This window comes from Scardinius erythrophthalmus (genome assembly GCF_964197995.2).
Source record: "Scardinius erythrophthalmus genome assembly, chromosome: 10".
NCBI lineage: Eukaryota > Metazoa > Chordata > Actinopteri > Cypriniformes > Leuciscidae > Scardinius > Scardinius erythrophthalmus.
Window position 1 is genome coordinate 15753085 of NC_138230.1, and position 27942 is coordinate 15781026.

The 27942-nt window shown below is 36.1% G+C and overlaps 1 protein-coding gene across 1 annotated transcript; it reads right to left on the reverse strand.

Moving 5' to 3' along the window:
• Positions 1 to 27294, reverse strand: LOC308697758 (death-associated protein kinase 2). Its single transcript, XM_081377283.1, has 12 exons — positions 27170 to 27294; positions 19566 to 19730; positions 18508 to 18729; positions 17978 to 18116; positions 17354 to 17483; positions 14611 to 14659; positions 13722 to 13748; positions 8796 to 8948; positions 6237 to 6282; positions 6029 to 6118; positions 2447 to 2533; positions 1 to 667 (listed from the first exon to the last, which is right to left on the reverse strand). Exons 2-12 carry the CDS (start codon positions 19625 to 19627, stop codon positions 587 to 589), a joined length of 1086 nt encoding a protein of 361 aa, XP_081233409.1. The 5' UTR covers positions 19628 to 19730; positions 27170 to 27294; the 3' UTR covers positions 1 to 586.
• Positions 27295 to 27942: the final 648 nt, after the last annotated feature.

Consider the following 27942-nt stretch of genomic DNA (forward strand, 5'->3'; position numbering starts at 1 on the left):
AGGATTCTTTGATGAACATAAAGTTCCAAAAACAGCATTAATTTCAAATAGATTTTTTGAAACACTATATAACTGTTTACTCTCACTTTTTGATAAATTTACTGCATCTTTGCTGAATAAAACTATTAATTAAAAAAAGACCCCAAAACCTTTGAACGGTAGGATATATAGCTTAACAACATAAATGGTCCCGTTAGTTACTTTGCAATCCCACTGAAAAAAAAAAAAACAATGTTGTAGGAACCTCCTTCAAGACACCTGACTCTCCTGTCAACAGCACTTCAGGTAAAAGAATCACACTCAGTCTGTCAGAGGTAGAACTCTATGAACATGCTTGCATATTAGTATAAAAAACCACAATGGCCCCATCCTTCTTTCAGATGACGTCAACCACTGTAACAGGATATATAGCTGGTGGTTGGGCAATCGCATGCACTGAGGTTCAAGGCCTTTGGATGAAAGAAGAGAAGAGATTGTGGCCTCTGTTTCCCCCTCTTGGCACTACAAAGTACTGCAGGTTGAATGAGCGCTGCCGCCCCGATACAGGGAGATGCTTGTGGTGTATGACTCCCTCTACCAGCGAGATTTATGAATTGCTACTAAGACGTCTGCGTAAGAGAGAGGCAGGTTTTGTGCCTGTATCCTCCTGATCGCTCTCGCAGTCTCTCTGATTGGAAAACACCAGGAAAATGAAGCATTGAATTATTTACAAGAATTAAGCACATCTACCCTGTATTTCTCATTAAGATCTTTGCAAAAGATATTTGGCATTTAAAGGTGCAGTATGTAAAAATGACATAGGAAAACACGAAACTGCAGCCCAACTTCAAAATATCAGAAACCGTTGTTTCCCCCGCCCCCTTCTCCTCAGACTCGACGCTCACGCGGGTTGCCAGTTTGAGGAAACGCAACAGGAGCGAGCGCAATTGACGACGAAAACCGAGGAGACTGCAAGTTAATGAGTTGATTTATCCACGTTTTAATATGCTCTTGTTCATATAGATTTTTAGATGGATACAGAGGCTTTTTAGGTTGTGTGGAATCTGCAATCTCTGACCAGTTTGTTTGCTCGTTTCCAAGGCTGCGATACGCTGTTTCCTGCCAACTGGCATCCCCGGGTGTCGAAATACTATTGGGTGAACCGGCAGTCGGCGAGATCACACAGACCAAAACAAAACCCGACTGACAACACGGAACATATAAAATAATATATACAGTGCTATGCATAAGTTTAGACACCCATGCTAAAGTTGACTAAAAAGAGGAATAAAAAATCATCTTTGGGGAATTGAACTTAATGCCTTAATTAAAAAAATTAGGAAAAATCCAACCTTTAAGGACACCAATTTTCTTTGTGAATGAATAATGTATCGTAAATAAATAAATGTTCTTCCTTAAAATACAGGGTGCATAAGTCTGGACACCCCTATGTTAAATTCCCATAGAGGCAGGCAGATTTTTATTTTTAAAGGCCAGTTACTTCATGGATCCAGGATACTATGCATCCTGATAAAGTTCCCTTGGCCTTTAGCCCCACATCATCACATAGCCTTCACCATACCTAGAGATTGGCATGGTTTTATTTCAGTTAGCCTAATAGCTGGTTTGATTTGCATTGAGAGATGATCTTATGGAAAGTACTCCATGCCAATCTCTGGGTATGGTATAGTATCCTGGATCTATGAAGTAACTGGCCTTTAAAAATAAAAATCTGCCTGCCTTTATGGGAATTTAACATAGGGGTGTCCAAACTTATGCACCCTGTATTTTAAGGAAGAACATTTATTTATTTACGATACATTATTCATTCGCAAAAGAAAATTGGTGTCCTTAAAGGTTGGATTTTTCCTAATTTTTTTAATTATGGCATTAAGTTCAGTTTCCAAAAGATTTTTTTATTCCTCTTTTTAGTCAACTTTAGCATGGGTGTCTAAACTTATGCATAGCACTGCATATAGAAGCGTTTTTCAGAGAAACGAGTATGTGAACTTAGCATGTTTCCTAAATATATGCAAACATATTATGTTATTTTTATGCTTTAGCAGAGTAAAAAAGTTACATACAGCACCTTTAAAATTGTATTTATACTATACATCATGTTAGTGTTTATTGTAATGTCTTTAATTCAGATTTAAAATATTTAATAAATAAAAAAAAATATGATTTGATGAAGTTTTCATCATTGATTCTTAATACTGTGAAACTGCTTTGAAACAGTTTTCTATTGTAAAAATAAATATTAAATAATAAAAATAACGTGAGATTTGGTGGCTTGCTGTGCTTAACTGTTCTTAAAAATAATGTCACCATACAAATAAAACAAAAACTCAAGTACAAAATTGGGTTTTATTTTATTAACCTGCTTGATTATTTGACTAAACTTAAATTTTAAATAGATTGAAGTATATTTGGGGGAAATATGAACCTGTTTTCATGAGACTCTTACCAGTTCTTGTTGCTCTGGACCGCGGGCCTTACACAGTAACTGCAGTCGACAAAACCGATTACAAGCCGAAACCATGTTAAAGGACATCTACAGAGTGAGATGAGAAAATCAACAAGATTTACATAGTTAATAAATATTACATTGTATTTCCACAAAATATGTGTCACAATCCAGACAGAAAAAGAGCAACAAAAAGGCATCATGATAGGAAAAACAGTGACTCAGTATTTCTACTGAACAGCAGGTGTCTCTCTTTACGCATTGGTCTGTTAGGTCAGAGGAGACATTTAGTCAGCTAAGGTAGTGTTAGCAACCACTTCAGACCTTTAAAGGAACTGTTCTTTTTAGTCATGGTGTTTTTTTAGAGCTTAAAAGCCCCTAGTTGCGAAACACCTGTTGTTACATTCCTTTGCTAATTATTTTATGTATGATTTATGGAAATAAAACCCCAGCATGTGTATGGAACAACATGATGCTGAATCAATATCAGATTTTTGGGTGTACTATCCCTTTAAGAGAAAGGCTACCATTGACATCACAATGAATAAAAAGAGTGTGCATCATCAAGACTCATATTATGTAAAAACATGGCTGCTAATTACAGTTTTTTTTATTCGCTTTGGTACTATTTTTACAAGTAAGGTGTACATTTTCAAAACTCTTAGTACAAAAATCCAAACTGATCACACTAGTAACACAGCGAGTCATTCTTTCAAAACCTGATGTAATGCTTTCAGTCAGTTGCACATGTTTTCAGTCCACATAATCATTGTTTCAAACACAAGATTATTGTAATATGTAATGAGAACATTTGGTTTAATCACAGAAACACAACAGTATGATCTTCTTTCAATTTAGTACTTTTAACAATCAGCTCATTCAACAGCAAACAATGCAAGATACATATTTCAAATCACCGTTTTTGCTGAATTAATTACAGTAAAACAGGCTATGCCACATTAGAAAATACACGTGCATAACCTAACTTATGTAATTTTATCCATGTTTGTAATAGTATCTATCCAGTGTGTTATCAAAAGGTGTGCTGAAGCGAAAGCCATGATGTTCTGTGCTAGAACAGAGTTTGCTGGCAATGAATACAGTAAATGAGTTTGACTATTTGACTGAATATACTGTAGTGGACCTTTACAGATGAAGGTTGAGTTACAGTAATCTAACTACAATGTCTCTACCATGTTTACAGTATCACATGGCATACATACTGTAATGTAAAATGCTGTATTTGATGCCGTCTGTCTCCCTTCTACTGATGCATCTCTGACCAGGGCTGGACTGGGACAGAAAATCGGCCCTGGCATTTTGGCCCAGACTGGCCCACTACATATGATCATAAACACCACCCATCTTTGCACGCCTTTGAATATGTTTTTGTTTAACTCCTATTCATTAAAACCGCTAATGCCATGTAATGAGTGAGTATAAACGAGTGAGAGTTAACAGATGAAATAAGTACAAAATTGTAATTTATTAATACAGTCGAACTATACTCCACAGTGATGAATCCAAAAAACAAGCTATAAGCTGCATTGACAGTGTTTCTCAAAGGAATTTTGGTAAAACTGTGGTGGGTGGACCTCTAGGGGGGTTTGGGGGCATGGTCCCCCTAAGAATTTTTTTTGCATTTTAATGTTAAATTCATCAATCTGGTGCAGTTTGAGGGTTCAAAATTAAAAGCTCCAACCCATATTCAGTGTGCAAGTATAACAAAGAAAACAAATCAAACCGCTTTTAGTAACAGTGTCTGTCTATATTACACTACTACATAATAATAGTTATAATATTAATCTCATGATAGTAGCCTATATATTGTAAAAAATAATGCACCGAAAAATAAAGAAAACTTTCATAATTAGTTTTGTACTAATTTCTAAACTTGAAAGAGATAAGCACATGATCTTTTATTTTGACGGAAACTGCATCGAGCTTTTATTTTGGCGGAAAACATGGATACAAACGTGTCTCATTAAACTTCTAGTAAATTGCTGTAATTGTCAACTATGCAGATGTGGAAATAATCTGTAACCGGGTTATGGGTTCCTACACTCATAGCCAAAGTGTTTTGAAAGTAGTTCTGCTTACCGCGGAGTCGACTCTACACTTTCTCATCTCTCTCTCCTGATCCTCCTCACTATCCTCCTCATCAGCCACTGGAGCTGATGAAGGTCCTGCTGCTGCAGAAAACATATCTTGACACATTTTACAGCGTCAGCTTGAAGGGCCTGTATCTATTTTTCACGCTATTTCTCTGCACATTCCTTGCGTTTCCTCTCCATCTCTCAGACTATTTTGACAGATACACACTTGACACTGCACGCTCGCTCAGAGCCCAGAGGGGGAGGTGTTTAATGATGTGATTGGGCCAGCCCAGTGTCAATCAAGATAACAACCAATGGGCCGCTGATCTACGCGTTTCATGGGCCGGTCTGTCAGTGGAAAAAAAAACTAACGCTTACTTTTTTTTTGACCAATGCATTACACCGGCACTAACCCAGCGCTGTCAAAACAAAACGAATGGGCCGCCGATGTACGAGTTTTATGGGCCGTCAAAAAAAAAAAAAAAAAAAAAGTATGAGATGTATCGGCCCAAAAGCACGTCGGCCCACCGGGCATTTGCCCGGTATGCCAGATTACCAGTCCAGCCCTGTCTCTGACCAATCTAATGTTTTACAGTCATTGACTGTCTCCTCCCCTTATACTCTATTCTGCTTTACAGTATTTGCACAAATGGCAAATTTCTCTGTATCTTTCTCTCTCTCTCTCTCTCTCTCTCTCTCTCTCTCTCTCTCTCTCTCACACACACACACACACACACACACACATGCGTGTTCACACTCTTTGAACATGATGGAGGTTATTATCTATAAATCACTTATGTAAAATTTGGTTTGGTTTTGGTTTTCCATATCAGAAATTGCAAACAAGTTCTATAGAAACTGTATATAGAATCAATATCTATTGAAATCTATAGGTGTACCAAATGATTCATTGATTAACCATTAAGATAAGTTGGATTAAATAATAGACAAATGTATTAAACTGAACAAGAGGAGATGCAAATCAAAAGTTTGGTAGTAAGAGTTTTATGAAAGGCAGTGACTGTGAATGAAACATGTATGTAGATGAAACACTTATTTTGTGTTGTGGAAAGGATACTTTGTGATTTTGTGTATTGTACTAACACAATTGAAAACATAATGAAATGTTTGAAAAAAGTGCACTTTTGATGATCTGTTGTGATATTAGCACTAAGAGTTTGGAAAATGTACACCTAACTTGTGAAAATAGTACCAAAGCGAATAGAAAAAACTGTAAATGCAAAATCACTGAATTCAGAAATAAAAAGGCTGATATGAAAAATTATGCAAAACTAGATGTTTATCAATAGTACAGGAGGGACAAAGATTGACTGAGGGAGACAGAAAGACAAAGCATGCAGAAAACCAGGTAGTGACAAAAGTTGGTCTGTGGGTGACAACAGCCTACACACTCCAGCCAATAGCGAGTTTCTCTGACCATGCTTACAAAACCCCCAGCAGGGCTGTTTAACAAACTAACACCAACCTTCCATTTCCTCCTCGCATTGAACTTCTTAAAGTTTTTCATGTTGATGGAGGAGCGGTTCCTCTTGGCTATTTGAGTTCTATTGAGAGGCTAAAAGAGAAATGGATATGGAAAAAGGTTACTGAAATAATCCTTATGAGAATGTAAAATGATGTATAGTTACGCCATAAAATATAAAAGAGGAAAGGGGAAAGTTTATGCATCTCACCTTAATCCAGGGATGAATGAGGCACTCGTCTGCTGTCATTCTTTCACTAAATACAAATGAACAGAAGTAAAATAAAAATATTTAACCCTTATTGAACTTATTTATTAGACAAAAGTTAGTTTAGACAGTTAAAGATTCAAATAACAGCTTGAAATCTCAGATAGATAAATAGATAGATAGATAGATAGATAGATAGATAGATAGATAGATAGAGACAAAGACAGATAGATAGATAGATAGATAGATAGATAGATAGATAGATAGATAGATAGATAGATAGATAGATAGATAGATAGATAGATAGATAGAGACAAAGACAGACAGACAGATAGATAGATAGATAGATAGATAGATAGATAGATAGATAGATAGATAGATAGATAGATAGATAGAGAGAGAGACAAAGATAGATAGATAGATAGATAGATAGATAGATAGATAGATAGAGACAAAGACAGACAGATAGATAGATAGATAGATAGATAGATAGATAGATAGATAGATAGATAGATAGATAGATAGATAGATAGATAGATAGATAGATAGATAGAGAGACAAAGATAGATAGATAGATAGATAGATAGATAGATAGATAGATAGAGACAAAGACAGACAGACAGATAGATAGATAGATAGATAGATAGATAGATAGATAGATAGATAGATAGATAGATAGATAGATAGATAGATAGATAGATAGATAGATAGATAGATAGATAGAGACAAAGACAGATAGATAGATAGATAGATAGATAGATAGATAGATAGATAGATAGATAGATAGATAGATAGAGACAAAGACAGACAGACAGATAGATAGATAGATAGATAGATAGATAGATAGATAGATAGATAGATAGATAGATAGATAGATAGATAGAGAGAGAGACAAAGATAGATAGATAGATAGATAGATAGATAGATAGATAGAGACAAAGACAGACAGATAGATAGATAGATAGATAGATAGATAGATAGATAGATAGATAGATAGATAGATAGATAGATAGATAGATAGATAGATAGATAGATAGATAGAGAGACAAAGATAGATAGATAGATAGATAGATAGATAGATAGATAGAGAGACAAAGATAGATAGATAGAGAGACAAAGATAGATAGATAGAGAGACAAAGATAGATAGATAGAGACAAAGACAGATAGATAGATAGATAGATAGATAGATAGATAGATAGAGACAAAGACAGACAGATAGATAGATAGATAGATAGATAGATAGATAGATAGATAGATAGATAGATAGATAGATAGATAGATAGATAGATAGATAGATAGATAGATAGATAGATAGATAGATAGATAGATAGATAGAGAGACAAAGATAGATAGATAGATAGATAGATAGATAGATAGATAGAGACAAAGACAGACAGACAGACAGATAGATAGATAGATAGATAGATAGATAGATAGATAGATAGATAGATAGATAGATAGATAGATAGATAGATAGATAGATAGATAGATAGATAGATAGATAGATAGATAGATAGATAGATAGATAGATAGATAGAGACAAAGACAGATAGATAGATAGATAGATAGATAGATAGATAGATAGATAGATAGAGACAAAGACAGACAGACAGATAGATAGATAGATAGATAGATAGATAGATAGATAGATAGATAGATAGATAGATAGATAGATAGATAGAGAGAGAGACAAAGATAGATAGATAGATAGATAGATAGATAGATAGATAGATAGATAGATAGATAGATAGAGAGACAAAGATAGATAGATAGAGAGACAAAGATAGATAGATAGAGAGACAAAGATAGATAGATAGAGACAAAGACAGATAGATAGATAGATAGATAGATAGATAGATAGATAGATAGATAGATAGAGACAAAGACAGACAGATAGATAGATAGATAGATAGATAGATAGATAGATAGATAGATAGATAGATAGATAGATAGATAGATAGATAGATAGACAAAGATAGATAGATAGATAGATAGATAGATAGATAGATAGATAGATAGATAGATAGATAGATAGAGAGACAAAGATAGATAGATAGAGAGACAAAGATAGATAGATAGAGAGACAAAGATAGATAGATAGAGACAAAGACAGATAGATAGATAGATAGATAGATAGATAGATAGATAGATAGATAGATAGATAGATAGATAGATAGATAGATAGATAGATAGAGACAAAGACAGATAGATAGAGACAAAGACAGACAGACAGACAGACAGACAGATAGATAGATAGATAGATAGATAGATAGATAGATAGATAGATAGATAGATAGATAGATAGATAGATAGATAGATAGAGACAAAGACAGATACATAGACAGATACATAGACAGATACATAGACAGATAGATAGATAGATAGATAGATAGATAGATAGATAGATAGATAGATAGATAGATAGATAGATAGATAGATAGATAGATAGATAGATAGATAGATAGATAGATAGATAGATAGATAGATAGATAGATAGATAGATAGATAGATAGATAGTCCCAGTGATTAAAATAGAATGACTGCTATAACTACTCGTTACCTCTGGTCTTTAACTAGTAGTTTCAGGATGAAGTCTTTGGCCATGTTGCTGGTTTGGCTGAAGTGGTGAGGCTCAAACTCATAGTTCATTGCCACGATGTTCCTCAGCGTCTCTTCATCAGTGTCCCCTTGGAATGGTGACAGGCCACTCAAACTGATGGCATAATAAACATGAATAAGACATTTTTAACTTGGGGGCAAATGTTTGTTTGCCTAGAGATCCTAAGGAGAGAGTAAACTCTGCAGATATAATTTTACGCACTGAGTTTCATATGGGGCAAGAGAACCACAGTCAACATCAAGCACACAGTTTTCCTTAGGCCCAAATATAATTATTTCAGTTTTATTTTCATTTAAATTTAGAAAATTACTCGAAAGCCAAAGCCCAGGTCCTTTAAACAGGCCAACAGTGGTTGTAAACCATTTTTAATCATTATGTTTTAAAGGAAAATAGATCTAAATATCATCAGCGTATAGCTGAAAGCATACTCCGTATTTATTAAAAATGGAAGCCAGAGGTAGCATGTAAAGGGTAAACAATACAGGCCTGAGGATTGATCCCTGTGGGACTCCACAGTTTAGAGGTAAAATAGAGGAGGACTGATGACCAATACGAACACTAAACCATCTGTTGGTCAGATAAGAATGGAACCAATGTAAGACAAGCCACGAAAGCCCACAGATATCTCCAGACGTCTCAACAGGACCTCATGGCCGACCAAATCAAATGCAGCCCTCAGGTCTAAAAAAACTAAAGCCATAGATTTCCCAGAATCAGTTTCTGTAAAAATATCGCTTGAAACTCCTAAAAGCGCAGATTCAGTACTGTGTAGAGCTTTAAAACCAGATTGAAACATTTCATGAAGAGAATTTACAGCCAAGTAAGATTGTAATTGAGTCAGTGCAACTCTTTCAAGGATCTTTGAGATAAAAGGTAAATTAGAAATATGACGGAAGTTAGAAAAAGAGGAAGGATCCAAATATCCCCAAAGTTTTTTTTTAAAGGTGCCCTAAGCGATGTCACACGTTTTTTAGGCCAAAACATTTTTTGTCACATACAGCAAACATCTCCTCACTATCCGCTAGCTGCCTGTCCCCTGAACAAATTGTAAAAAACAGCAACAAAAACAAACTGGGCTAACCCGCACCACGAAACATAACAAACTGTTCCAGCCAATAACCGACAAGAAGGATTTGGGGGTGGGGTTTGGGGGGTAAGTGCAGGATGAGGAGGAGGGAGGGTCTAGCTAGCCTCCATTTTGTTTGACAATACTTCGAATGTCAACAAGAAGTGACGTCACCCAACATCACTTAGAGCACCTTAAAAGGAACACTCCGACTTTTTGGGACTTTAGCTTATTCAAAGTATCCCCCAGAGTTAGATAAGTCCATACATACCTTTTTCATTTCTGTGCGTTCTGTAAGTGTTATTTGACGCACCCACCGCTAGTCTAGCTTAGCACAAAGACTGGATGTAAAACTAGGCGTAGGAGCACAGCTACTTGGGCGGAGTGGCTACTTTGTTTACGGAACCATCAACAGGGCGTCTCGTGTGCTGCGCTAATCACTCCGCCTAAGTAGACACTCCGCCCAAGTAGCTGTGCTCCTACGCCTAGTGAGAATATAGTTCCCAGTATTTATACGATTAAAAATGGTCTCTGTCTCATATAGCCTTGTTATTTGTACACGCTGTGACTATACAGATCACAACATGTAAATAGGAAAATGTTTGCATTATTTTGTCACTTATTGGGATTAGTATGCTACCTTATCCATTTACATCCAGTCTTTGTGCTAAGCTAGGCTAGCGGTGGGTGCGTCAAATAACACTTACAGAACGCACAGAAATGAAAATGGTATGTATGGACTTATCTAACTCTGGGGGATACTGTGAATAAGATAAAGTCCCAAAAAGTCGGAGTGTTCCTTTAAGATATGGCGTTACCACAGCAAATTTAAGACTTTAAGGAACCAGTAGACAGGCATTTGTTAATAACCAATAACTGGCCAGGACCAACTGTGTCCATGATTTGTAAGATTTAAGTGACCAACGATTTCATTACATGAATCCAGATCAATCGGCTCAAACTCAGACCAGATGGAAGAACATAATGGAACATCATGCACATCATGCAGTATATCCAGAATTAGACTACTGAGATATTCAAGTTGGGATCTTATCAACAAAACAACTTTCCAAATTCGTCACAGAGAGCAGTAGAGGGCTCTAAAATGGAATGCACAGGAGGATTTAAAACAAAGTTAATAATGGAAAAGAGAACTTGAGGTTAATGAGAATTGTTTGTGATAAGTTCAGAAAAATATTAGCATTTTTAGCAGTGACCTTTGCAGCTTTCTGAAACAAGCTGTAAGAGTTTCAAGATTTCATTAGGATTGTGCAATCTGTCTTTTTTCCATTGGCGCTCAGCCCGTCTACAGTACATACCCGTCTAAAGCCTGGTTCACACGGCAGGATAATTAGGCCGATTTTAGCCCCGATTCACCCTTCCGACAATCTTAAGGATGCTCCGATTATCGAAAAATAACCTGATCAGATATTCCTGCTGCCGTGTGTGGTGTGTTAAGACTGCTCTCGTCTGCTCGGAAGGACTTCGGGACCGCTCCGATCTCAAATCGGGGATATCCAACATGTTGGATTGTCTTGGCCCGATTTCTCCTCGTGTGTGGACAAACGAGCACGCAGCCTGTGGACTGTGGCATGTAGATTTTTTCTTTCATCCATTGGCTGCTCTATACTATAGTATTTTATTACGCTATCATTCATTCAAGTGCTAAGAAACAATTCAAGCGCGATAAAACGCAAAACAGAACTTAAATCTGTACTGGCGGCGCGCTGTCTGTAAATCTCCTCTCTGTGTGATGAACACACACACACACAGAACTCATGCGCACAGAATGCCGCTTCAGACAGCGCGCTGCCGCATTGAGTTCTCTTTCACGCTTGAACGGACAAAAACACACAAAAGTATGCCAAAATGTTCACTTTGTCAAGTATCCTCGTAAGCACAGTATTAAATTACGTTTGATCTCGAGGGATTTTGCGAGATTTTCCGTCTGACCTGGGAATGCTCGGGAGTCAAATCGGTTCGTGTGTGATGTGTTGATTTTGCCGTGCGGCTGCGCACCACACACTGTACGACCAAAACTGTTAGACCTGTGATTTTTTATCGCCGTGTGTGGGGTCTCTCAGGTTTGGAAAATCGGCCGACAATTTTAAAATCGTCCCGTGTGAACCAGGCTTAAAGGTACGTGTAGTGTCAGCGTGCCAGGACACTGGTTTAGAAGCACAGCAAATATGAATGTTGAATGTATTCTTATACTAACACCTACCGGCGTGCATGCAGCAATATGCATATAAAGGTTACAGTAATGAATGTGACTGTTAATGCATGATTTATAGTGACCATGATTATTCTGTGTGTTTCCTAGAATGGGCAGGTTGCGTGATCAACAACATACAATAGCACTGTATTACACAACATTCAGTGGCACATGCCACTCAAATACAGATGTGCCACCAGCTGAATACATGTTTGAAAAATATTACCGATTTGTAAACATGTTTAATTGATATTTATTTAAAAAAATCACTAAATTATGCTATTTATTTAGGATTTTGCATCACAATTATGTCAGTATAGCTGCTCAACTCTGTCAGTCACTACTGGAGGTGCCACAACATAAGGTGACATGTTCCACAGAATTGTCAGTGGTACATGACACAATCCATCGGCATATCACAAGTTTTAGTGCCGCATGTCACTATCTGCTGGCTCATGCAATGAAAACCGCCAATGGCTTCTGTGCGTAAGATGCCATGCCACTTAATGTTACTCCATCAGCGGGAGGTGTTTGATGCACAGTGGGATTGTGCTAATTTATTAAATCCTGCTATGAAAAATGTCAAAATTAAAATGAGGTCCATGTTGCTTGGTGGTTGGATGCTCCCTCAGGCCTGGAACTAACCTACGAAACTCAATGTGTCATCTGGATTGCAGAAGTGAAGCGAGAAGTCAACTCTAGGATATGCAGCACACATTTTGATTCTGGTAATTAAATTTTTTTTTTTTTTCATTTAATCATTTGTATTCCTTTACATGAACAATTTAAGCATTATGCAGGATAATTTGAGCTAGCATTATGGCTTCGTCATTGTTTACATATGTAGCTAGCTAGTGTTTTGATACGCGTGTAGTGAAAAATTCGCATTAATTGTCTATATATCTAGTCACCTGACAAATGTAATGAGTAACAATACACATTACAATAATAATTTATAGGTTAACATTAGATAATTGCATTAGTGCGAAATACTTTTTCATCACTTATTAAGCTTGGCTATTGTTAATTCAAACATGCACTGATGCATTAAACAATAACAGTAGTATCTTTAAAGACTGTGCAATAACCAGATTAAGTTAAATAATTACTGTTTTTCTACTTTTGTCTTTAGGAAAGCCATCAGATGACCTTGTACAGACTACAAAAAGAGTTGTTTGCATGCTTGTTTTTAAAGAACCATAAAAAGGTCTTGTTTCTGTGTCTGACATATCTCCACAATAATCTGTGAGAAAATATGTTAACATTTAAAAATTACACACACCCCCTTTAAGATCAACTGCTTTATTCCTGCTTAAAGCTGCAGGCTTTTACTAAACATTCTGATGGTTATCTACTCCATATCTGGTGTGCTTCATTTTTGACATCACTGATCTCATCCCACAAGACCTGACCTATAAACTTGAGAAAGCACATCGCTTGTCAAAGGGAGGCTTTATTTCGGAGGCAATTTATGTTCTAGTTAAAATCTGAATATCTGGAGCAGGACCTTGGTTTGCAGAATAATTCCTAAAGGATTTGGCTGTCTAGAGTGTTATCATATGATGAACAATGAAAGATTACTTACAGAATGTAGGTAATGACACCAATACTCCTGAAAAACATCACAAGAGCATGATTAATCATTAGTAATTGAATCTTAAAGTCTATGCATAGAATTCTGAGCTATTCAACATGCAAACCAAAATAAATATTAATGACATAATAAAAAATATTTAATTAACTATTTTACATATATTTTTAAAAAAACATTAAAATAAAAATGTTTATATAAAGACTATTTGTATCTCACAACAACGAGTGAAATTACTATTGTTATTATTATTATAAATATATAAAATGTTTTCCAAAAATAATTAAAAATATTTTTTATTAGCTATTTTATATATAATATTTTATAAATAAATATGTAACATTTTTATTAAAATAAACTTATAATTATAAAATATTATTCACAAAGTCTACACTTTGATATAGAAATTCACCTTATTAATTTAATTTTTGCTAATAATATATGCTAAGTGACATGAAATTGCTTCAGATTTTACAAGTGTTCTCTGGAAACTGAACCCATGACCCCGGCTTTGTTTATGCCATGCTCTACCAGTTGGGCTTCAGGAACGATTGAGATGTAAACCGAACACATATTATGCTAACAATTATGCTAACCAGGCATGAGTTGTTGTCTTTGGCACAGCAGACGATAGCTACTGCTTTTTGTCAAAAGCCAAAATAGCTTGCCTTCTGACTATGTTTCGTAAATGACATCCATGTTCAGTTGCATATTATGACCTACAAATACATACACGTTGAGACAGATGCACACACTTAAATGAGCACCAGGTAATGTCTGAGGAAGGACGAATCAAGTCTGAGCATGCCTAAAACTCCCTTATGCATTCTGACACTGTAGTAAATTTGAGTGTTTGTTACTAATTTAACCAGGCAAGACTTACCACATATCAGCCGCCGTACCGAGAGGCTCAAAGTTGATGATCTCAGGGGCTGAGAGAAAAGGAAAGATAATGTAGAGTTAAAATAAAACTCACAAACTCTCCTGTTGGCTCTCATAAAAACTTTTTTCAGTTACAACAGCGCACTGATCTCATTTTATTGCATTAATCAAGAGTTTCAGACAGCTTTGGCCAGACAGAAGCAAGCTTTTTTGAGAAATCACACCATAAAGTGCATTCTTTGAGATCCACATGTCCTCATGTGAACCACAGAAGACTGTGCTCTGTTCCCTACTGAGTTTCAAACGAACAAAGCTTCACTTTACCTTGACAGAAAATCTGCAGGATTTTTTTTTTTTTTTGGTTTAAAGTAGCTGACTAACAAACAGACTGCCTTAGTTAACATTCTAAGAGATGAAGGCATCTTCTGTTAATCTCTAATTGTTTTGTGACTGAAAATGACAAAGTAATAGTAACAAAAAAGTCAGTAAATGAGGAAATTGTACTATTTAGGTGAACTATCCCTTTAAACCTACTAGTCTATCAAACGAAAGTGTATTTTAAATGACACAGTGGTGGTGATAACTTAATTATTTGGGATAGGTTCAGCCATAAGTAGGGCAGACTCAGGCACTGGTGAGTTACTGAGATCACAATTCGGGCCTATCACAATATGTGCTTAGAAAAACACTTAACCTCTATTGTTCACAAAGGATATCCTCATGATAAATAAAGTGCTAGTATCTTTAGACAAAGGGGACAACTTAATATCAAGTAGCATACTACTTCTGCCTAGTCTCATCTGGAAAAAATCGGAATACTTGCTTTGCCCAATACCAATATTGACAGTTTTCTACTTACATTTACATTTATTCAACATGGTACAAAAAAAAATTGTATTAAAAAGTATTTCTTTAATAATAGACAAAAACTAGTAAAATATTATTATTAAAAACTATTATTATTAATTATAAATGTATATTTATCAAATACATTATTTATGATTTATTATTTAATATTCATATTATGCATATTTAACAAAATCTATTTATATGAAGTATTTATATCTCAAAACAGCTACTAAAACTATTATTATTATTTACAAATATATTTATTACATTTCTTGATTTTTTTATCATTCATAATTTAATATTCATATTAATTAAGCATGTCAAATCTAAAGATTTGACTATTTATTATTGTGCCAGAAATCAGATTAAATAATAATAATTAAAATCGGTTCTGCATTTAAGTATTAAAAATAATCCCTATTTGTATTGGTTGTAAAAATAATATTGGTCCATAGTCTCCTGAAGTACAGTTTGAGAGTACAAAATATATATGCATGTGCTTTTCTGTCAAGGTTAATATTTAAAAGAGCACTGGCAAGTGTGGCAGGCCAACCAAAGGATGTGCGTTTGTGACATTTCAGTATGTTTTCTACACACACACACAAACACACACACATTCACACGCAGTAGTTTAAGGGAACTGATGAGCTGTTAAACCACTCAAGGCCATTTGTGAAATACATCAGCCGTGACATCACATCTCACAATAATTTTTTCTGTTCATGTCCACTCATTTTTTTTTTTAGCTGAACTGACGCAGCTCTGCCATTTCATCTGAAGTTTGCCCATCTCCATGGAGACGGCTAGAACTAAAAATTGTGCATATTGCTAAAGGCAGGAACAACACATGCAGAGACAGAAGAAGGTGCTGACTGCTGAGTCAAACACACTCGAGCAGATGCAAACTAAACATGCGCACACACACTTAGCCAAAAAAAATTAAATATACTGTACGCAGTTATGCAAATGCAGAAGCAATTTAGTTACAAAAGCACACACTCAGCTGTTGACACATTTATAGTTAGCTGCTTAAATAATAACAAAACCGGTATAACAGCACAGACAACTGAAGGTAACTCTTTTTTTACCGCCATAGAAGAACGCAAAGTATACAATATCATTCAAATAAATGGGGTCAGTAAGATTTTATATGGACAACTAAATATGACGCAAAACAAAAAGAACTGTGATTGGTTGTGTTACATGTCAGTCAAACGTCCTCTTGGGACCAACAACACCTGGCACAAAGGGTTTAGAGAGCGCATGCTGAGAGCGCCGTGTTCGACCCTCCACCAGCACGTCTCTCGTCATGGTGCTTTTTTAGACTCTGCTCTGACACAGCGTGTGTGTTTTGGAGGAGCCGTGGCTTTGGAGAGCACTCTGAAGGGAGGGCGGGATCTTATGCTTTCAAAGATAGCATGCTATTGCTAGCTTCTCCAAAACTGCCTAACCTATCTTTAATCAAAGAATCCTGAAGAAAATGTATCATGGTTTCTAGCAAAATATTAAGTAGCACAACTGTTTTTAACATTGATATTAATAATAAAAGTTTCTTGATAACCAAATCAGCATATTAGAAAGATTTTTGAAGGATCAAGTGACAATGAAGACTGGAGTAATGGCTGCTGAAAATTCAGCTTTGCCATCACAGGAATAAATTACATTTTAAAATATGATAAAATAGAAAACACTTATTTGAAATTGCAATAATATTACACAATATTACGTTTTTTACTGTATTTTGGATCAAATAATTACAGCCTTGGTGAATGGTAGTGCATGTCTCATGCTTTTGTTATTGGACAAGCATTCAGGGCTGCATTTGCATATTTGTTTATGGCTTTTAAATGAACACATTCACTTGAAGTCAAAACCACACAGACTGAACCACTCACCAATATACTGAGGGGTTCCACCTAAACTCTTATACTCTTCTCCTTGAATGAAGCGATGAGCCATGCCGAAATCAATGATCTTGATGTCTGGATTGGGAGCGAGCTTGTCCGACAACATGATGTTCTCCGGCTGAAGAACAAAAATATAAAAATGTCTTTAGCCTGACTCACAAAGTGTTTATTGATTTTTATTGTAAATTATATATTTATCCTAACCTTGTTTTTTCTACATAGTAAAATTCTGGTATGGTTTCTTTGAGAATCTCAGTTAAGTTTGATGACACAGATATAAATAAGTATTACAGATATTTTGAATGAATATAGCCAATATAATGCATTTCAACAATGTTCACATAATCAAAATATCTGGATAAACATCGTTGTCGTATGAATATATCATCAGGAAGTGTCTAATTTTGGTCAGAGGTGACAGTTTAAGTGAGAAAGGTACACAGTCTACTTCCTCATTACTATGTTGAAATCTTTATAGGAAGTGACAAGCTTGCTACACATGGAGTTAAAAATAACTTTTGAAGGCCATTTGAAACTGTTGGTGTGGTTGAACGGTTCGCTTTTCTGACTTATTAAGCTGGGAGTTTCAATACAGCTGGGCATCCCTCCTACCTTCAGGTCAAAATGGCCAACGCTTTTTTTATGCACATAGCTGACACCTTCCAGAATCTGCTTCATAAACTCAATGGCCTCCGTCTCGGTGAGGTTTTCTTTCTCAGCGATGAAATCAAAGAGTTCTCCACCCTTTATGCTATATAAAAAATAAAAAATAAAATAAAAAAGCTATGTCAGAGAAGACAGGATTCATTGTTGCAATGCAAAAACTTTTTATTTCATTGTATTATTTATTAAGCTAATAATATTTTTATATATTTTAATAAAACATGAAAATAATTTCACAATTTAAACCGAGGTTAAAAAAAACCTTTTTGCAAAATATACAGTATATTTAATATTTTACTTTTGATTTTATTATAAAAAATATGATGGACATTTCCTTATAATATTTATTATATTATCACTTTCTGTTTTATTTTCTATATTAAGAAGCTTCCTCCACCTTAAAAAAAAAATTGTAATTTGAAATAAAAAAATAATAATATAAATAAAAAATTGTACCGCAGACATATACATTTACTCACAGCTCAACGATGAGGACCACCTCTGCCCTGCTCTCGAAAACATCTCTGATAGCCATGATATTTTGATGTTGAAGGCTCTGTAGGATCTCCACCTCCTTCTCCACATTCTTCCTCTCCAGGCCCAGCCTGCTTCCTGCACCTTTCTTCAGCTTCAGGAACTTCCCGGCCCACAGAACGCCAGTGGCCCGCTCCCGCACCTCACGCACCTGTCCGAAGTGACCACTAAGACAACGGCGATGGACAGAATGAACCGAGATAAGTGTTAAGAACTAGGAAGGTATTCAGCTGTGTAAGTCCAAGAAAAAACTGGGCCAAAACAGATAATCATAACAGTACATGCATGTACAGTGCACCAGCTGTGTAATACACATAGTAAAATACTTCATATATATGGCACTATAAATTATTTGAATTATATTTATTTATTTTAGATTCTTCATTTTACCAATAATTTTTTCTCTGCCAAGTAATAATTTATTATGGCACATTTTAATGTAATAATTAACCAATTATAATCACTTTATTTAAATAAACTAACTGTAATTCATTTTTTGTAGGAAATTTTGCCATGTTAATACCAAATTATTATTCGAAGTGCCTTTAAAATACCAATGTATATGGATATGATCATAATATTGTTATAAAATATAATATTTTGATAAACACTACTGTCCAAAAGTTTGGATCTGTACGATTTTTTATGTTTTTGAAAGTCTTGTATGGCCACGAGCTGTATTTACTTGATTAAAAATACAGTAAAACTGTAATTTTGTGAAATATTATTACAATTTTATTCATTCTTGTAATGGCAAATCTAAATTTTCAGCATCATTACTCCAGTTTTCAGTGTCACATGATCCTTTTTTAACTCATTTTTTAACACATTTCTTATTATCAATCATGAGTTGTGCTGCTTTTTGTTAGGATTCTTTGATAAGTAGAAAATTAATAATAAATTGATGACCCTAAACTTTTGAACAGTAGTATATACCATGGTACGGTCATCTTTTTTTGAAAGGAAAGAGAATATAGCAGAAAATTGTTTTACATCTATTTACCTTCCCAAAACATTTCCAATCTCATAAAGGTCTTCAACATTATCCAGCTTGAAGACAGCCATGCTCTCTCTCTCTCTCTCTTTTCAGTGTCCTCTGTCTGTGAATGTCCAAAGGAAAGCTATGAGCTATATAGTGCTCATACTGAGTTAAGCATTTGATCCATACCTGAAACACAGAAGATAGTAGTTAGTGGTCTATATCTGTTCCATAAGAAAGCTCCAAACCTGTTGAATATATTTCCTTCAGCATTTAACTAAACTAGCACAATCATTTTGCAAAGTACAGTATTTGATGACTTTAAAGGCTGCCTGATGGCACTACAGAACTAGCTGGGAACAGAAAAGGACAGATATCTGGAAATAATTTACATCCCTAAAGGGTAAACATCTGGAATCCAAACCCCTCTGATATGCTAGAACTACATACATGAGAAAGAATGTTGCTCTAAACGCTCTAGAATGTCGGTCACAAGTAAACAAACCAGTCCTTTAAACTTCTGCCAAATGTGGACAAACCGTAAGGTCAATGTGCAATACAGAGCATGAACATACTGTGAGAGACTGCCTAACAGACCTCAGTCACCCTCTCATGGTTATGTTAACACATTCTTAAATAATGAGACCCTTTCCCACATTTAGTTGTTGTGTAATTAGTTTTCAATGGCTAACATTGTTTGTTACTAGGGGAGGAAGAAATGAGAAAACTAATGAGGAGGAGATATGAGGAGAAAGATTATTTATGGAGTGACGAGATACACAAGTTATTATTTTGGCATATCTATCTGTCTGCCTGTCTGTCCATATAATGTATAATTTCTCCATTTCAGATGAGAAAATGTGAGTTATAAATCTCAATTCTACCGGAGACTGATGATTTCCCATTTCATGGACACAGCTGATGTGGTTCTGTTTATTTGCATAAGCTAAATAATGTAAATGTAATGTGAATGTGGAAAAATTGGCATTGAGAAACTGCAATTGGCACGGCAGTTTATCTGATTTGAATACAAGCTGTTCAAACACTAAAATTAGAGATGCACAGACTTCAGGAAGAACTTAACCGAAAATAAATGATAAATAAATAATCAATTCATTAATCAAACTTATTTCATAATCAACACTTAAATAGCTAAAATTGAGTACAAACATTAAAATTGCATTTAGGCAGTTCTTTCTTTTTTTTAATAAACCTTTTAATAACAGAATTGTTTCTACTCCAGTTTGTTAGTGAAATATAAACATTTAAACGACAATAAGCTGTAATAACTGGTTTTTGTGACAGATTTATTCAAACATAGCCTACATTAAATAAAAAACATCAAGTAAAAATATAATGAATATGTAATACAGTGCATATATTCAGCAAAATGCTAAATTAGTTATTTTTTTATAACTAATTAATGAGCTTTTTTTCTAGTTTATGGACATTGAATAACTTTTTTTTTGATAACTTAAACATCAGGTGTCATTGTATAGCCTACAAGCTGTTTTATTGACTGTCTTTCCCCTGTTGAAACACTGATTGAGCGATTACAGTGCAACCTAACTAAAATGCAATGACACTCTCTTTCTTAGACTGCTGAGAGGAGCATCACTATTATTATTCCTTATTTAACAAATCCCAAATCTAAAGTTCTAAACTTCACTCTTAACAGCCACCCAGCTGTGATTTTTCCAAGCAACATCTTTTGTTGATCATGGAACAACATTCCAGTCCAATCACTGTCCCTAAACCTAACACTACCCATTACTTATCTCTACAGTCAGAGGGAAATAATAGGTAGGCTAAATAAGAAGCCCCAAACCTTGTTATAAACCTAAGTGAAGTTCCTAAACGTAATTTCGGAGGAGTGAACCCATCTAATCTTTCAATTAACTACTGGAGGAGCATATAAGCAGCCGCTCACTAGGGCTGGGTACCGAGTTCGATACTTTTTAGGTACCGACCGAATTGTCTCGATACTATCGAGTATCGAAAAATGACTTGTTTTTCGGTACCAGATTTCGATACCTAAGGGGTTAACTCGTCAACGTCAGTGCTCAAACAAATACATATGAAATGCACAATGACACACCCAAAGTCGCTCACGCACATACACGCAAACTCTACACACACGAGACGCGCGGGCCTCTCCGCGCACATGCTAATATGAGACGCGCGCGCGCACACAAACTGTCCACGCACATACTCAAATAAGACGCGAGCACACACACACACACACACACACACAATACCCTAAAGATGTGGAAAAATCGATCAAAAGTGTGGGTACGTTTCTCCAGGCTCGATGCCAACAGCGCGCGATGCAGTATTTGCGGTAAAATAATTGCTGCAAAGACCGGTACCACGACAGATATAATGAAGACCTTGACAGTGCACGATAAGAGCAGAAAGTTGCTCCGTCTTCGACTGGTAAATGAAGAGATACCTTGTTGATCACTCTGACAGTAATTATATTGCAATAATGACCTACTGAATGTAGCCTACACTGCCGTTCAAAAACGTGTTGGTTAGTCTGACTTTTTTTTTTAGTAAGGATGCATTTAAGTGATCAAAAATTACCTTAAAACATGTGTAATGTTACAAAAGATTTCTGTTTCAAATAAATGCTGTTCTTTTGAAATTTGTATTCATCAAAGAATCATGAAAAAATTCATCAGTTTCCAAAATATTAAGCAGCAAACTGTTTTCATATTTCTGAAGGATCATGTGACACTGGTGAAATAAACATCAAAGATGCTTTGCCACAAGCTGCTTCTGCCACTGTAGGAACTACACTAACTATGGTGATGCAGATCTTCCTCCAAGATGGTATTCCTTGGAGCATCCACAATGTTGGAACCCTTCCGCATCATCAGCAGGGATCTCAGGGTCTCAGGTGTTTCGCCCCTTAACCTGAACACCTCGCCTGAGTGGGGCCATGAAGACTGCCTAGCCTTCACCTGCAGAAGGATTCCAACTGTGGGCTCTCTTCAGCCACAGCCATCTTGAGCTGGACTCGGCTGCTGCAGCTATGTCCCTGGTGGCTTTCTTCAGCTGTTTCGGCTCCAGGCCTAACTTCTGGAGGAAGTAGCGCACCGATTTTGCTGGGAACCCGCAGCACCCGACTTCAATGGGGTAGCTAATTGCATGCCACCCCTTTAAAGTGGCTTCGTTGACCAGGTCTTGGTACTTGGCTTTTTTCAGTTGGTGTGATGTGGCTAGCCTCTCTTCCCAGGGCACCGTAAGTTCAGCAATTATGATGGATTTCGTGCTCCTGGATAGCAGGACCATGTCTGGTCGGAGGGATGTCGCTGCCACGTCCTGAGGGAAGACAAGCTTCTTCTTCAGGTCCACTCTCAACTCCCAATCAGAGGCTCGCTGCAAGGTAGCTGAAGTAATGATTTAGAAAATTCAGCAATTAAATGACTAAATTACATTTTAAAATATATTCAAATAAGATTTTAAATTGTAATACTATTTCACAATGTTACAAGCTTTACTGTAACAAATTCAGCTTTGGTGAGCATGAGCTCTTTATATAAAAAAAAATGTTCCTTTGTGCACTGGCTAAGGAGCATGAAAAAATAAAACCAAAGTTTTTCTGAGGTAATGTGTAATGTAATATTGTTAAAATGGATTTCATAAAATTGGTATCGAAAAAAGTATCGTTCAGGAACCGGTATCGAAATCAAGGTATCGGTATCAGTATCGACATTTTTTGAACGATACCCAGCCCTACCGCTCACCTTGTTCTGGCATCAGCTGTTTTTACATCCCTCCACCTCCCCAACATAATTTAGGCATCTTGCTACCAGACACATCTTCCAAGCATTATTAGTCCCACTGGGGGGTATATACTGTAGCTCGAGTTGAAGCTGCTTCCTCGAGCCCCTCCACTGCGGACAGCAAGCCAAATACGTTTAACCTTAATAGCTGAATGATTATATGGGCAAACAAACTTGTGAAACTTAACAAAAACTATTTTTCAAATCTGATTGGTTGATTGGAGTGTTGTTCCAGGATCAACAAGGATGTTTGAACAAGGACGTTCACCACAAACCAGCCAACAATGCCCTAGCAACCACCCAGAACACCTTAAAAATCATATAGCAGTGCCTTGACAAACCAACAACACCCTAGCAAGTTAGCAACCACCCTGAATACCCTAACAACCATATAGCAATGCGATGGTAATAATCCAGCCAGAGCTTAGAAGTAGAAAAGACCCCCCAAAAAAGAAAGAGGCTGTCTTTTGGGAAAACAGAGATACAATTAAACATTTATATTTAGAGAACACACGCTACATATCCTTACATATCACAACGCACATCTTATGTTTCTTCCTGAATGCATTTGCATTGCTCAGTGATAATATGGACAACAGCACTTATTTCTGTGTGCCAAGCTGAAGTTTACAAAGCACACTGGGCATTCAAAGCGTGCTTAGAGCGCGTGTTAATTACGTTGTTTAAAGTGCACGTCAATTGTGTTTAGAACGGAACAGAGATGGAAAGGCTGCATCGATCAACAATTCTTTTCCAAAATAACACCCCACCCATCTCACTTCAGCTTCCTACAGTAACATACCAGGAACGCAGCCACAGCGCAGAACAATAGTGTTCATTGCAAAACAAAAACTCCCCTTTTGCTTCATTGGAGCAACAGTCATTCAGCTGTGTTGAATTACACACTCGTATTATCTAGTAAAAGTGAAACTAGGCTAAAGCATCTTAGTTCCAGCTTGCGCTTGAATGCAATGTTTGAATTAGTGCATTTTGCAACTGTCTAGTTTAAAAAGTACATACACCATAGGCTATACGGATTCAGCTTATCTTCCCTCACCTAATGTTAGCTACTTTATTTTGCAAACTCAGATGTGTGACTGACAGCCTGCGGGTTCAAGTGTGTGAATCCTGAAATTTGAGCATGAGCATGTTTTCATTCTGTTCTATACAATATCAAAGAAAGAGCTTGAAGAGCAATTCCAAGACCTGGAACCTGCCTGCAGATGTAGATATCCAGCCATAAAACACCCAAGATAATGATCTCATTCTTGATTAGGATCAAAGTCTCAGGGCTTCAGCTTCTTCCCAACTTATAAATGAGGAAAACAGCAAGAGAAAAAGACCAAATAAATAAATAAATAATGGGAAAAGAGAAATGTCATATTCTAAGAATAGAGATAACCAAACGAAATTAAAGGCAACATTGTAATTCTTTCACAATAGCTTCCAGGAAATCCCCCACAGCAAATAAAACCTGTTCATTTAGATTTTAGGTAACAACATGTTTTACAGTGTGAGGACAGACTTACACATTTAACCAGAAACGCCTACTTTAATTGAGCGTTTGCTTAATAAATGTGCTGTAAACCAAATATGGTCAAAAGAAACATGCATTACGGTGTGGATTTTTTTTTTTTTTAAACATTAATCCAGGAGGAAGATCAGGTTGGTTACCCTCAGGGCCTGGGAATGGGAGGTTTTCTGCCAGACTGGTCGTTAGATCCAGGTGATAACCACTACGAAACTAACACTCTGTGTTACTTGGCTATTTAACATAACAAAGTCAGTGAGTCGCCAACAAAGTTTTGAAACTCATTATGGTTTTTACACAGAAGCGGTCTTGACCAATTTTGAAAGTGAATGAGAGAGAGTGAATGTTCCAAATGTCCGTTTGCTTTAGTCTGACGATGACAGACAATTCCACACGGTATGAAACGATACCCAGGGCCGGTTCTAGACATTAGGAGGCCCTAGGCAAAATTCATGTTTGGAGGCCCCCCACCCCCAATAAAAAAACACTTGAAACAAAAATGATTCCTAACCTTTTTATTTATACAACATTTAATTTTAAAAGCAGTATATTTTTACTTACACAGTACATAAGTTTGGACACATTACTATTTTTAATGTTTTTGAAAGAAGTCTCTTATGCTCATCAAGCCTGGATTTATTTGATCAAAAATACAGAAAAATAATATAGTGAAAATAGTTAAAATTTAAAATAATGGTTTTCTATTTTACTATACTTTATATTTCTGTGATGCAAAGCTGAATTTAGTGCCACGTGATCATTCTGATTTATTATGTTAGAAATGGTGCTTAATATTTATTTTATAACCTGTGATACTTTTTTTCAGGATCTTTGATTATTAAAAAGTTGTTTTAAAAAAGTCTTCACTGTCACTTTTTATATATTTAACACATCCTTGCTGAATATTCCTGTTTTTTTTTCTCTGTATTTTTGATCAAATAAATGCAGGCTTGTAGAGCATAATAATAAACTTCTTTCAAAAACATTAAAAATAGTAATGGGTCCAGACTTTTACCGGTACTGTATGTACATATTAATCAAACTTTATCTAAGGTAATCTCTTTTTTGTTTAATGAAGATGTTATTGTTGTTGTTGTTATTTTGCTGTTTTATTCAATTTATTCACAGTTCCAGAATCCCACTTCAGTAGATGAGCATAAGTGATTTTATATTGCATTGCTACCTTAAATATGCTATACACAAATCAAGTGGAAGAGAAAGACACGATCGCTACTGAGCAGAAAAAAATATATAAAGTGATATTATTGGCGTAATGTCAGGAATCTAATCATCAGCAGAATTTAGAAGATAGACCCATAGATATGAGATCCTTTATTTGAAACATTTAAAAATGTTGTAGTGTGTTGGCTTTTTAACTTAGAATACAGACGTCTTGTCTTTTAATTGTGTAGCTTTTTTACTAGTCAGCTCCCGACGCGATGTTATTCATTGTACGCGCAAATTCAAAGCGTCGCGTCTTGGGCACGTTACGCTCGCGCTCCTCGTAATAAAGCGGTGAATGATTTTTCCAGAAATGACGCTGATCTACAGTACAAGTTTATATTTAGAATACATTGCAATCACTCCAAAATAGATGACGACAACTCACACACCTGCATTATGAGATGTGCTTCTTTGTGTGCTTATTAGGCTTTTGCCTCGCAGCACCTGATGGATGCGTTCTTTACACATACTTTCAGAAGCCGGCACCCGCTTTGTAACGGACACATTAATTGGTTTAACTGTAGTAATGTAACAGTCTATGGTTAAGATAAACATCGTCACTATTTTTTAGTTAATAAATAAATATTGAAATAAATTGTAGATAGGACATTTGTACATTTTTTTTTTTTTTTTTTTTTTTGTCCCTCTGTCTGGGCCCCATCCCGCCAATCGGGCCCTAGGCACGTGCCTAGTTTGCCTTTGCGTTAATCCGGCTCTGACGATACCACACAATAATTTAAAAATGAGAACGTCTCCTGTCAACTCTGTGCTGAACACGACCGAAACCTGCGTGTGGAAACTTGTTCGTGTCTCATTCTTGTAGGCTACGTCGTTTGTTTGATATTCCACTGCGAGTGTTTCTGAGACTCGCACCTACGAAGCCCCCGAAAGTCTGTCACGACCACGATGCAACGATTAATGTCCATTTTCTTATAGTACAACTTATATCATGCAATGCGACACATGTAGCCTACACATTTTATGTTTCTCCCCCCCTCCTTATCTCCTTACTTCCATATAGGATAGCCTATTCCATATGAAATCCCATGTATCAGACGAAATGGTTGATTTATGTGACGTACCTGGCATAGATCGTCATGAAGCAGTGTCGTGTGTGTTTCACGGACGGTATTTCCTCTGGAGCTCCACTCGCTGCAGAAGCGCTCGTAACTGAAATGAGGAAACGCTCGTGTTGACCATGTTAGTGCAGTGCCCGAAATGTGGCAAGCCATTTTAACACTACCGTCTGTTTTTATAATGTTACTGATTGGTAGTAGCCTACTGACATAAATTAATTTCTAGTAAGCATGACTCTTTTTAATATCACTGGTAGGCTGTTCATTAGATTTTCATTTGATACTAGCAAATACTTAGGCTATTCCAGTAGGCTAGTGAGTAGCTAGTAGTGTAATGAGTCTAGTGGCTGTAGAAAGGCGCACAACGGAGATGGTAATAGATACAAAGTCTGAATGACTTTGAAAAAATGAATGAAGCTAACTTTACTGAAGCTAACGTCTGTCATTTTTTTCTGTAGTCTTACGTTATAATTGTAACGTTACGCCGTCATGCCTGAGTGTTTTGTACCAGACTGCACACATACGATGCATGTTGGTGACATAGCCTACTTAGTGCGAGACGAGAGATGTAGTTCATTGAGCGACTTTCACATAAAACGAAATGTTCCTCTTCTGTTTTATGACAAACTGCGACTTTCTTGACTTTCATAATTATCTTTTAAATTGACAAACATCATATGTGTAATTCAGGGAACAGTTCAGACGGAATAAAAAGATAAGTTGTCTCTCGCCATTGATGACTACCATACATATTTTTTTCCTAAATAAGGTCCCATAAG